Here is a 12976-nt window from a genome sequence, read left to right as displayed (position 1 = left end):
TCTGTGATGCGACTGTCGTTCGGCACGCTGCATTGAGCAACCGCGTTCAGTTTTTAATTGTAGTGTCTGTTCTTTTACTGAACTAAATGATTTTTATTACTATAAAAAAATCTAAACGACGGTGGGGGTCGGTGCCGCGGTGGGAAAGTGACATAACCGGTGTTGCGGCTTAACACTGGTATAACCGTTAGCACCGTCTATCGCGGCAAGCCTACTTGATGACATTTCGCACTAAGCTTTAGTTTGTTAATAATAAGTAATACTACATCAATTGATGCTAATTTCAGTAATTACAAACACATTTTTAAAATCAAAAGTTAACAAGTGTGAATGCACTGTGAACTAACATGAACAAACATTAAACAATTGTATTTTTATTAACTGTAATTTTTGAACAATGTATATATAGTTGTTAATTATAATAATAAGTTATATATATATATTTAATATAATTTTAATATTGAAGTCACATTGTTCAATATTTTGCTATCTAATAACATTTTAAAATGTGACTAAAGTGGCTGCTGTATTTTCATGTAAATGGATTTTCTATTCATATATAGTCCAACACAGTAAAAATGTCAGTACTGTTCCCTGTGGTTATGCACACAATGTGATAAATACAAAAACACCCTATAGATACTAGGGCTGGGTTTTGGCTGGGATTACAAATTTGATTCGATTTGATTCAATATCGATTATTTTGGATATATATCAGGTACAGTACATGCCAAATTTTCTCAAGGAAAAACTAATGCTGTAAAATATACATGAGAGTCAGTTGGTACTATATTGCTATAATATTGAAGGCTAAAATTGACTGATTTGTTAAAATTACACTTAATGAAGTTTTTTTAAATAATAGTTAAATTACATAATATTTCTACTTCAATTCATTTTTTTAAATATAAACATAATGGTGGCTGTCATAAAAACTTGATGGATTTATTAAAACATAAATTAAACACTGAAGAACAGTAAAATTTATAATGAATTTGTTATATGGTGCATATATTTAGCAAAATGCCCCTCTCTACTAATGAGTTTATGGTCACCGAATATGTTTTTTCTGAGGTAAATGTGACGTTACGTGACATTGTTTACAAGCCGTTATATTGACGTCTTTGCGCGGCTGAAACACTGATTGAGCGATTACATGAGACAGGATACGGATTGTAAAGTTGTACTCTTTCTTTTAACTTACCTTCGGATGTTTAGTCAAGTTTATTTTGTGCTGAAACTGGTATTAATGTGGAGGAGATGATCAGTTCACGTGCGCCTCGCGCTGCCGTGTCTGTTGAACTGAGGCGCTTCTGCGATCTGTCACTCCACATTAAACAGCGCCAAAACGGCATTTATTGTTTGAATACTGCAATACAATCGACAGAATTTGAAATCTGAGACTTTGTTTCATATTAAAAGTACCAAAGCACAATGCTTATTGCGATTTATTGGATGGAAGGTGCCCTTCAACGTTCCGTCCATTAACTGAAAACAGGCTAGACTAATCGATTCTTGGGATTTAAGAATCGATATCGTTTCGTAAAAATGAGAATCGATTAATATCGAGATATCGATATTTTTTACCCGGCCCTAATAGATACTCTTTTAAAGTTTAAAGCTACCAAGTGGAAAATATGTGTTCATTTTTTCACATTGTTAAATTTCTCTTGATATTTTCCTGTTTCCATGAGATGCTTCTTGTGGTTGTAATCACTGCATTGTTCTGTCTGTCTTGAGGTTTTTATACCTGCAGACCTGTGGGTGTGTTTTCTCCGAACGAGCGCTCAGAGAGGTGAAGACTGAAATCTGCCACAAGGTAGGTGAAAAGCAGCGTTCTTGATTCTCTTGAATCTTTGACCTGTTATCGATCTCTTCCTTTTGTCTTTGCATAGGCGCTTTATTACAGCAGCTGTATGCTAATAATCTTCCTGAAACCTTAGGCCATAAATGACCAGAGGCATAAAGTAATTAATTGCTTACTTTATGAAAATTGTCCATATACATTATCTTAGTTAAATGTCGATCAAAGGTCAGAGATAATGGTTTTCAATAGACCTTAATGTGTTTTCATTTAACGTTCAGTTTTTCATAAAGGCCGTTTTGTTTATCTGCTGTCCTGCTTTGAAGTATGAGTTTTTCATAGAGCTTTTGTCTTTAAAGGGTTAGTTCAGTCAAAAATGAAAATTAGGCTGCGTTTCACTCACCCCCGAGGCATCCTAGGTGTATATGACTTTCTTCTTTCAGACGAATCCAGTCGGAGTTATATTAAAAATGGTCTTTGATCTTTCAAGCTCTATCGTTGTACTCAGCGGGTGTTGCATTCGAATTTATTTAATACACGAGTTTCACAATTTGAGTTGAATTACTGAAATAAATGAACTTTTCCACGACATTCTAATTTATTGAGATGCACCTGTATATCTAGTTTGACCGTTTCAAATGCGGATGTGAACAATGAGTTGTTATCATAGGTGAAGATAAACTCTGAGTCAAGCAGTCAGCAGCTCTGGTTGTTTTTTTTTTTTGTCCAGGTGATTTGTCACCTTTCTCGTAATGCTGTGTTTACGCTTGTGATTGGATGGAGTTGGACCGTGGCTAATGAGTGCGACTTGTCTTTCACTCTCAGTAATGAATCATTAACCTCCCAGTCCCCTGCCTTGGTCTAATTGGTTTCAGGCTCAGCTAGCTGCCGTTTCTCTGTGGCATTTGTCTCAATTAATCCGAGCATTAAGGCGGAAATAGGGAAACTGCATTCTGCAGTCCATCTCTTCTCCAAACCGGCATAAACTGGTCAGATCGGTGCAGGTCGGCATGCTGTGCGTCGACAAACATTCAGCTGTATTTGAATATAGAATATAAACCTCTGAGGGTTATCCATTTCCAAGCAAATTTTTAACTATTCTTGGTGCTGTTAATCATAACCTGTGGTTATGTATTGCGTTACTGTGTCTAGGTTTTGAATAGGCATTTTTCATTCTGTCTTTAACACCAGGGAAAGCTGACCAGATTGCAGGCTTCAGCCTTTTTTTTTTTTTTTTTTTGTAGTATCATTTAGAGCAGAACTCGATTGAGGGCCGTGGGCTGAAATAAATATTAAAATATATTTATAAAAAATATAATTTTTAAATCTAATCTAAAAATATGAATTACTTTAGATATAAAGTTATGCTTCGGTGGCATGTTTTTTTTCACCCAAATTTTCATTTTATTTTATTTTTGATTTCATATGCTAAACTTTTTAATTTATATAATAGCATTTATGCATCTTTGGAGACTTTGACGTGTGAGTCTTACTTGCTCACCTGCTTTCTGTCCACCAGGTGAAAATTATCGTAAAGTCAGAATGTTTAATAAAGTATCAGCACATCTCTCCTCAAAAAACACGAATTGAGAAATCATTTATGTCTGTATTGCAAATGGATGACACATGGCAGTATATACCATCAGCTGTAGTACCATTTTGTGGTGATATGTTTGACTAATTGTCTATTAGTGGTCATGATGTAAATGTTTATGGCTATAATATGTTCTTTTGTCAGCGTAAAAAAAATTACATTGTTGTTAGCAGAGAATTTTTTTTTCTATCCAAGTTGCTAAAGAGGCACATTTATTAAGACCACAATGGAAATGAAAGTGCCTGATGTGTTGTGCTGGGGTTTTTATCAATTCAATGCAGTTGACAGCACTGAAAATGAAGCACAAAAAACTGAACAATATGAACAGTGCTGAATTCAGTGTTGAAAACAAAACTGACTTGAGCAGATGTTCATGTGTACATAATTTGCATACAAATTTACATATTGATAATATGCGGCTTACATTATGAAAGTATTACAGTGGCATGCCATAATGATGCTCACTAAACCCTTGACTAACAATTGGCTCTGTAAGTCACAAATTACAATATTTTCAAAATGTTTGGTCAGTTACTGTGTATATCACAGTATAGTATCCTTTGATTGTTGTATCTTGGATTTCACAAAGGATTTTTATGCCTTTATTCTTTATAATTTATCCACGTTAAACAGTGCATTATGCAGCAGTTAATAAATACAAATAAATAGAAATTACGATTACTATTAACAGTACAACAGTTATATTACTCATCACTCACATAACAATCAATGTTCACATGTTTTCATCATTTATACATCACGAGCTGCATTGCCATGCGGCGTAAATATTGACACAACAAATTTGCACCGTAAAGCAGAAAATGTTCCAGTTTCTATTTTTTCTTCCTTCATGTCTACTGTGTCCATGTGAGATGGTACTTTGACGTCAAGAGGAAATAGTGTTTGCTCCGATATATATGCAAAATACAGGGTTTTGAGTAGAGGTCGACCGATAGTGGATTTTGCCGATACCGATAGCTAGGTTGGACCACACTGGCCGATACCGATTAATTAACCGATTGTTTTAAAATTGATACTGAACAAAAACTAAAATAGTGCTTTATTAACAAAAACAGTACTGAACCATACTACTAGTAGTAGTAAAAATAATAATAATGGTAATAGTAAATGTTGAAATTAACACTCTCTAACAAGGAACAATACTTACACAGCTTTCATTAATCTTAATGCTACAAACGGACTCTTATTTTAAAGTGTTGCCACTTAATTTCAACTGTCATGCTTAAAGATGCACACGAGAGTTCCAGCAATCAACTATCGGTGCCGATTAATCGGCAAAACCGATACATCGGTCGACCTCTAGTTTTGAGTGCATGCAGAAGTTGACAAGCCTGTACATATTTCACTTTCTTTGTGACTTTTTGTGGGTGTTTGCTCAAAAACAGTCTCCTGGTTTTAAAATGAGTGTGCTGTTGATGACTTCGACCTCTGTGGTGAGACGCCATGATGGTTGAATGGGAACCGTAGCGTGCTGGAGAACTTTATGTCGGTGCCACAGTTCTAGACAATCCAGGACTTCTGGGAAATTTGCAGTCTCAAATTTATTCGCAAACATGCTCTCTTTTTCGATAAGCCACGGTAAGTCACCAATCCCGTAAACGCAGATATCCCTGATGTATTGTCCTGTAGAAACAAACACAACGGTTTTGGTATCCATAGACACAAGATTGCAGTCCTATGTTTACATGAAAATACAGACTGTTGTTGGGAAGATCTAATGTTATAATGACTGTGCAAAAACCTCAATTGGCTCGGTCTTAAATAAATGCAATATCAAGCTTTCTAATAACAGTGTTTCTTCGGGACTTTAAAGGGGTCATATGATGTTATTTTAAAGATCATTATTTTGTGGATCTTCTTTATGCACCAAGAGCTTGTAACACTCCAAAGAGAAAGGAAAACTTGAAATCGCATCATATGACCCCTTTAAAAAGTCCTAATTTCTCCCCTTCCGCAAATTAAGGCCTAAAAAGGTAATTAATCGGAGCAGAAAAACGTAAATTCATAAAGTCATTATCAGTCATACCGTCATTGGGGTATGAAAACTTTTTTCTCATGGAATTAAGTTGATTTTTCTCAACCCATTAGCAGATATTTATTCTTGTCAAATTTTGATCAATTTCTTATAAATCAAGAGGATTAATTGATGTCATTTGTGAAATTACACAATATAAAATATGCGTTGCTAATTCAAGACATTCACTTTTGCAGACCATATTGATGTATTGTGTTCCATTCAATTTATTCCTTAAATGTTCTTTACTTGGTCTTAAAAAGGTTAAAAAACTAAATATTACATTTGCCTTCATAAAACCTGCAGAAACCATGGATAAACGTGGCATTGTATACTAGAAATATTGTTGATTCTGTGACAGATTGCTTTGGATAAAACCGTATCCTATGTCAGAGTAAAAAGTGTTCGCTTGACATTCTCATACCTTTACAGCCCTGGTGTACTGTTCCTTCTTGGTCCTTCCATTTGATTGCACGAACGTTACCTTCCCATTCGCCTTCTACATAACTGCCAGGTGCTTCTGAGTAAACATGCAGGACCAATTTCATGATTGGAAGACCACATGCTTCTGAGCAGTTTTCTGTCATCAATATTTCTGTTATCTTGCTGACTGGAACTGAGTCAACATTGCATTTTAAAGCAAACACATTCATGATTATTGCGTTCTGACTTACCCTTCATGTGATTTAGAGTCACCCAGTAATGCTCATCTGGGCTGAAGGTGTCTCTAGACCACTCCAGCAAGTCTTTGGCCACCTTGTCGTTGAGGACGAACTCCACAAACGGTCTCGTCAAGGAATAATAGGCAGTTCCGAAGTACATTGTCAGGTTGTGAGGAGGTGGTCCCTTCTTTTGACCCTTGTCTTTTGGTGCCACATGGGTGCCCTTTACCTCCTTGTACTGAAACTCAGTCCTGTGCTTCATAGTGGGTGGCTGCCTGATTCCCGGCGTCATGTTCCTGTCTTTCCATTCGGATCCTTGCATGTACCGGACCAGCTCCAGGTTGGTCTGGATTGGAAAGTCCTGGCCGCACAGATTTATAACTCTTTTCCATTTTGTAGGAGACTTCACTAGGTCCTTCATGCAGTTGATGTCAGCCTGCAGACGGGAAAAGCCAGCGTAAGTCACTTTTTCGTTAACGGACGCCACAAAGACATTCGGGAAGCACCCAGCTAGGTTTCGGACGCTCGTCTTGTATTCTTCCAGTGCTTTAGCGTCTATGTGAATGCAGTATACATTCTGTGGTGCATAAGTGGCTCTCAGTAGCCGCACAAACGTTTCCAGCTCTTTGTGGATGGTGATTATGAAAGCCAAAGGAAAGTCTTCTTCATCTTTGCTCAGTGGCGCCGTAATAAAGTGCAGATCTGACTGCAAAAGAGAGCAGTTTGCATCCGGTTTGGTCTCATAGCTGATTTTCTTACAGTCTTTTCGCTGCCATGTAAACCCGGGAGTTGCAGGTGGAAGAATGTCACAGCTTTGGGGGGCTGGTGTGGTTTGGATGCTCAAGTCAGTTGATGGAATGGGGGTGTTGGGTATTTTGGCTTTCAGGTAGATGGCAGAACATATTAGGATGCAGATTCCAAGGCAGAAGAGAAAACTGCACTTGGTGTTCTCAAGCTGGACCATAATAGTCCAGCATCTGAAAAGCAGCTACAGACCTCCTGAAACAGAGCAGAAGAGGAAAATAATAAGAGAGGAAATTGTCACAACATGGGGAAGTGCTCAAATATTACATACCCCTTTCTGTTAATCATTAAATAAGCACAGAACCAATAAACTTCTGGCATAACAGTTCGTTAATCGTGTTGATAAAGAAGTGAAAGAAGTCTCTTCTGTTCATCAAGTCTGCATTTATTTGATTAAAAATACAGTGAAAATGACAGTAATATTGTGAAATATTATAATTTGAAAGAAATGTTTCCTATGTGTGTTAAATGTAATTTATTTCTGTGATCAAAGCTGAATTTTCAGCATCATTACTCCAGTCTTCAGTGTCACATGATCTTCAGAAATCATTCTAATATGCTGATTTGCTGCTCAAGAAACATTTCTGATTATTATCAATGATGAAAGCAGGTTTGCCGCTTCATAATTATGAGGAAACTATGATGCAGATTTATAATCTTTAGTGATTATAAATGTCTTTATTGGCTCATTTTATGAATTGAATGGATCCTTGCTGAATGAAAGTATTCATTTCTTTCAAAAAGAAAATAAAATGTTTGAGTTTTTAGCTTAAATTATACACATTTTACTAAAGAATTGTTGTACTTGAAACAAAAATATGCTTGACTTTCTCACTTTTACCCAAGTCAAAATTATTTTTGAGGTAATCAGTATCACAGAATCATTAATTAGACGTTACGGGTAACACTTTACAATAACCGTTAACATTAGTTAATGCATTACATATTGACTTAACAGTTTTTTTAACAGCATTTATTAATCTAGGTTCATGTTAATTAATGTTAATTCATTATTGCATCATGTTCATTCAGAATACATTGCATTATGTTTAATTACAGCTTCACAAGTTACTATTATATGTAGAAATTAACATTAACCAGTAGTGAGTGCTATAAAAGTATTGTTTATTACTTTGTTAGCTAAACTCATTTTTTAAATAAACATCTACACATCTAGATGTTTGAAATACTTATAATAATTTCAAAATGATTTATTTATTATTTATTTTTTGATCAATGACATTAAGGTGAATCATGTCACTACATGAAACTCAGAGGAGTTTTAGAGCACATGTTTTGGGTGGCTCCATCTCAGCTGTGTTGTGAAATCATGGACAGAATTGATCATATCATTACATACATGGACAAACTTATTTTTGAACGGGCGTCTCCATTACTCAAGAGCATTTGCTGACTCTCATAATGACGCATAATGGTCATACCCTTTGACAGTAATGCTGATTGCCTTCACATCTCTATGAGGGTACAAAAGTCTTTTCCCACCTGGATGTAACTCTGTTGTGTCACTCTTTTCTAAGCGCAGCAACCCTTGGGTTTCCTTTTAATAGCACCCCAGAGAGCTGCCTTCACTGCTGGAGGTCCCAGTTGCTGGACACAAATGAGCTTTGGATATCAGTTTTGTTAAGTCATTTTAATGAACCCTCAGGGGTTTATAAAACACGCTGACATTGCCCGTTGTCACCTTAAAGAATGAAAAGCACACACCGTTCTATCAGCATCATGTAATGTGTACAGTGTCTAGCTCGAGTTTAAGATATCGCTATCAAATCAATTCTAGTTTAAAGGCATCCAGAAGATTGTAAAAAAAAAATGGTGTTGATGAGATTTTAAGAACTACTTAATGGATGACAGCACTGTATGACATAATGGTTCCTTAGAAGGCATGACTGAGTTTCACTAAAGATTTAGTATGCCATTTAGTGTGATTTAATGTGGTTGGCTTAAAGTACTGTGTTTTGCGACAAAAAAAAAAGAAAGAATCAAAAATGGGGTATGAAATGATTATTGCGTATACTTAATTTATTAGTGATATTATTAGTTAGTGTTTTTGCATTTGATTTTCGTTTTCTTCATCAGTTCTTTGGTTACATGCAGTGCATGTTTTGCAGAAAATAGATAAATATGGCAGGATGCTGTGGTTTTGCTTAATGCTTCTAGATAGAAAGCAAATGTATTTCTGTTGAAATGCATCATCAACATCATATTTAAGAAATCTAATTGTTAAAAAGAGGACACCACGAGTTATAAAAAACATTTTGCATTATTAAAGTCCTTTTTGGGTAACATAATTAATGGTAACCGATAACTGTAACTGATGGCTGTATTATACTATATTGACTGTTTTGTACAGAGTGATGAAAGACAGTATCCAACCTGACACCTTGTGTACTTGCCATTTAACTGATAACTTAATTAGGTATTGCATTATCATGAATGGTTATGGGCGAATTGTAAGAGCAGTTGTCTGGCCTTTGCTCAGGTAACTCGGCAAACAAACCAATTACTAAAGAAAACTTGCGCAACTTCTACTTCAGTGGAAACTTTTACATCAAGCGTAAATTGAACAGTAAATTGAAATCAAGTGTAACACAAATGTATAGAGTTTTTGTAGTCTAGGAAGTCTCAACTATTGATTGATTAAGGAAGTGTTTAAAAAGCACATGAACATGAACTTTAAACTCATTCCAGATTTACAGTGCGTTAGGTATTAATCACAATGCTATATATTAATCGCTTCCTCAACTTTAATATATATGCTTTCAAACAATCTCAGTGCCATTACATGGTTTTGTATCGAAAGATGATTAATTTTCTAAATGTCTCAGTAGTCGTTAGATAGCAAATGAACTAAAGCACCTTCTAAGATAACGAGTGTACAATCAAACCTCAGGCTTCAAGAGTAACAGACTGGTATCACTAAAAATGTGCTGATGGAGAAAAAATTTTTTTTCCAACTCTGACAGTATAAACAGCCTTTATACAATATACATTAGATTTTTTTTTGTAGTTAAAAAGCAAAATGAAACCTCTTTACAGGCTCTCCGCCACACATGTTTTGGTTTTCTGAAGCATAAAAATCAAGTGCATTAGACACAGGCCAATAATCCATGAGTCAAAGTGTGCTTACCTTTCAGCTCAAGCCGTTTCCACTCCTTAAATAGGAAATGGGATTAAACATCCACAAACACGCTAACATCCGCATGACCTCTGTCTAAAAGGCTCCTCCGTGAACCGAAATCCCTGCCGAGCGTCTGTCTTTTTGTGAGAGAGTGAAACTGCTGTGGGTGTCAGCCGGTTGTTGCTGTTATTATGACGCTGTGTGTGCGCGGTCCTCCTGCTACTGTGGGGTTTGGCTGCTCAGTAACACTCCCCATGAGAGGACAGGAGGAGGAGCGTGAGCAGGTGAAAAACGGTTGACCCAGCCCTTGCTGTAATTTGCACCTCTTTTGCTAATCGTATTTTCATCAAGCATGGCATTTCATCTTTAGCACAACGTCTAACCAGTTCTGTAACCTGTTGTATTCAGCAGAACTGGTTCAATGTTTTATATGGTGTCAGGTTTATCGTCGCCTAAAGCGGTTTTATAGGTCCTGAATGCCTTTCATAGAGGCATTGGGGAATTAGTTGCTTAAATTTGTAAATGAATAATTGCTAATTCTGTTATAATTAGGTTAGTCCTTTTACTATTTGCATTTTTATTGTGAATAAGGTCAAGCTTCAAAAATAACAAAAAAAGAAAAAAATTGCTACTTGAGCAGTCCATATTAGGGCTGGGTAAAAATTATCGATATCTCGATATTAATCTATTCTCATTTTTATGGAACGATATCGATTCTTAAATCCTAAAAATTGAGTAGTCTAGCCTGTTTTCAGTTAATGGATGGAACATTGAAGCGCACCTCCCATCCAGTAAATCGCAATAAGCATTGTGCCTTGGTACTTTTAATATGAAACAAAGTCTCAGATTTCAATTTCTGTCTATTGTATTGCAATATTCAAACAATAAATGCCGTTTTGGCACTGTTTAATGTGGAGTGACAGATCGCTGTAGTGCCTCAGTTCAACAGACGCACGCGGCAGCACGAGGCGCACGTGAACTGATCATCTCCTCCACATTAATACCAGCTTCAGCACAAAATAAACTTGACTAAACATCCGAAGGTAAGTTAAAAGAAAGAGTACAACTTTACAATCCGTATTCTGTCTCATGTAATCGCTCAATCAGTGTTTCAGCCGCGCAAAGACGTCAATATAACGGCTTGTAAACAATGTCACGTAACGTCACATTTACCTCAGAAAAAACATATTCGGTGACCATAAACTCATTAGTTGGATAGAAAAATAAACTGTAGAAAGGGGCATTTTGCTAAATATATGCACCATATAACATATTCATTATAAATTTTACTGTTCTTCAATGTTTAATGTTTGAATAAATTCATCAAGTTTTTATGACAGCCACCATTATGTTTATATTTCAAAAAAACAAATTGAAGTAGAAATATTATTATGTAATTGTAACTTTATTATTTGAAAAACTTCATTAAGTGTAATTTTAACAAATCAGTCAATTTTAACCTTCAATATTATAGTAATGTAGTACCAACTGACTCTCATGTATGTTTTACAGCATCAGTTGAGAGATTTTTTTTCTTTGAAAATTTGGCACGTACTGTACCTGACATGTATCCAAATTAATCGATATCGAATCGAATCGCAAGCTTGTGAATGAGAATCGAATCGAATCCTGACATTTGTGTCAAAACCCAGCCCTAGTCCATATATAGTAGCTTTGTGTAAATAACAGGGTAGAATTTTACATTTGTGTTTGCAGAAATGCTTTTTAAATTTGGAATTATATGCATTGAAGAAATTGTGAACAATAAGATCAGGAATGGCGGAATTAGTTATTAATTGGTTCAGTTTTAAACAAGTAGTTGTTGTCATGCATAAAAATGAATATTCTGTCATCAGAATTAGTGGTCGACTGATGCCGATATCTTGGAAAGAGAACACGCGATCATGCAGGATACACATGCACACTTCACAAGATTCGCACTTCACACTCAACTGGATTCGACTCAGTTTGTAAGGTTTGTGAAATTAAATGTTCATTAATAGACATTCAAAGATTTGTTTAAATGATTTAAATGCGTATTTGCTGAATGCTGACGGCAAACGAGACAGTATTATAATGTTTGCTTTTCTATTACTAATAATATAAAAGCAATCATTATAATACTTTTTTGTATACATTTTAATTCCTTTGTTTAACCATTCTATCTGATTATTAGACAGACTTCTATCTGTTTTAGACAGAACTGTTGACTAGGGCTGGGTATCGAGTTCGATACTTTTTAGGCACCGACCAAATTGCCTCGATACCATCGAGTATCGAAAAACGTCTCGTCGTTCGGTACCAAATTTCGATACCTAAGGGGCTAATCTCATCAGCGTCAGTGAGCCAATAAGCCTGCAGCACTAACTGGTGTGTTCGACTAGAAGAGGTGCGACGCAGAAATTTCGATACCTAAGGGGTTAATCTCATCAGCGTCAGTGAGCCAATAAGCCTGCAGCACTAGCCGGTGTGTTCGACTAGAAGAGGTGCGACGCAGATCGATCAGTGTTTGACATCCGCAAAAGCGTTTCCAAAGCGCACGGAGCAGTCTGCTCTCTTTAGCGCTCGTGGTACTGTAATATACCGATCGGTCTGCACTGCACAGTCGATGAAAACGATCTTCGTCATACAGGCGTTTCCACTGCGTTTCAAGCCGGCTTTCCACTATCTCCAACAAACGACAGACCGGTCATTCAGTCATTCGTTTCCAATGGAGAGTAGCGCGGGAGCTGCGTGGAGTTCCATTCATATGCAGATGTCCGTTCATACTAACGTTACACGACCGAAAGCGCGTGTTATGTGACCATTCATGCAAACTGTAGCATCATGCTACATAAGACAATAAATAAGATTTATATTCCGCTTTTACTCAAAACTCAGTTTAAACCACCATCGAGTGTTTGTAATAACTTCCGATTGTCGACTAATGTGTGTTTTG

The 12976-nt window shown here is 36.3% G+C and overlaps 2 protein-coding genes across 4 annotated transcripts in view; one reads left to right on the top strand and one right to left on the bottom strand.

The window, feature by feature from the left end:
- The window catches only part of LOC107666131 (protein RTF2 homolog), a 30658-nt gene that overhangs the window by 5613 nt on the left and 12069 nt on the right, over positions 1-12976 (top strand). The window contains exon 5 of the mRNA XM_016457292.1: positions 1741-1819. Within this exon, the coding sequence (XP_016312778.1) occupies positions 1741-1819 (79 nt within the window). The remainder of the gene's footprint in view (positions 1-1740; positions 1820-12976) is intronic.
- The window catches only part of LOC107666130 (beta-1,3-galactosyl-O-glycosyl-glycoprotein beta-1,6-N-acetylglucosaminyltransferase 7-like), a 12576-nt gene continuing 4323 nt past the window's right edge, over positions 4724-12976 (bottom strand). Inside the window, exons 1-4 of one of the 3 annotated variants that reach the window (XM_016457290.1) lie at positions 10048-10391; positions 6108-7094; positions 5858-5950; positions 4724-5042 (exon numbers count right to left, since the gene is read on the bottom strand). In XM_016457290.1, the coding sequence (XP_016312776.1) occupies positions 4795-5042; positions 5858-5950; positions 6108-7059 (1293 nt within the window). In that variant the 5' untranslated portion in view covers positions 7060-7094; positions 10048-10391 and the 3' untranslated portion in view covers positions 4724-4794. Of the gene's footprint in view, positions 5043-5857; positions 5954-6107; positions 7095-10047; positions 10392-12976 lie in introns of those variants that run through there. The other 2 variants (XM_016457288.1, XM_016457289.1) reach the window with 2 other exon arrangements.

The sequence above is a fragment of the Sinocyclocheilus anshuiensis genome, unplaced genomic scaffold, assembly GCF_001515605.1.
Source record: "Sinocyclocheilus anshuiensis isolate Anshui unplaced genomic scaffold, SAMN03320099.WGS_v1.1 scaffold447, whole genome shotgun sequence".
NCBI lineage: Eukaryota > Metazoa > Chordata > Actinopteri > Cypriniformes > Cyprinidae > Sinocyclocheilus > Sinocyclocheilus anshuiensis.
Note: the sequence above shows the minus strand (reverse complement) of the source record. Positions and strands in the feature narration are given on the sequence as shown.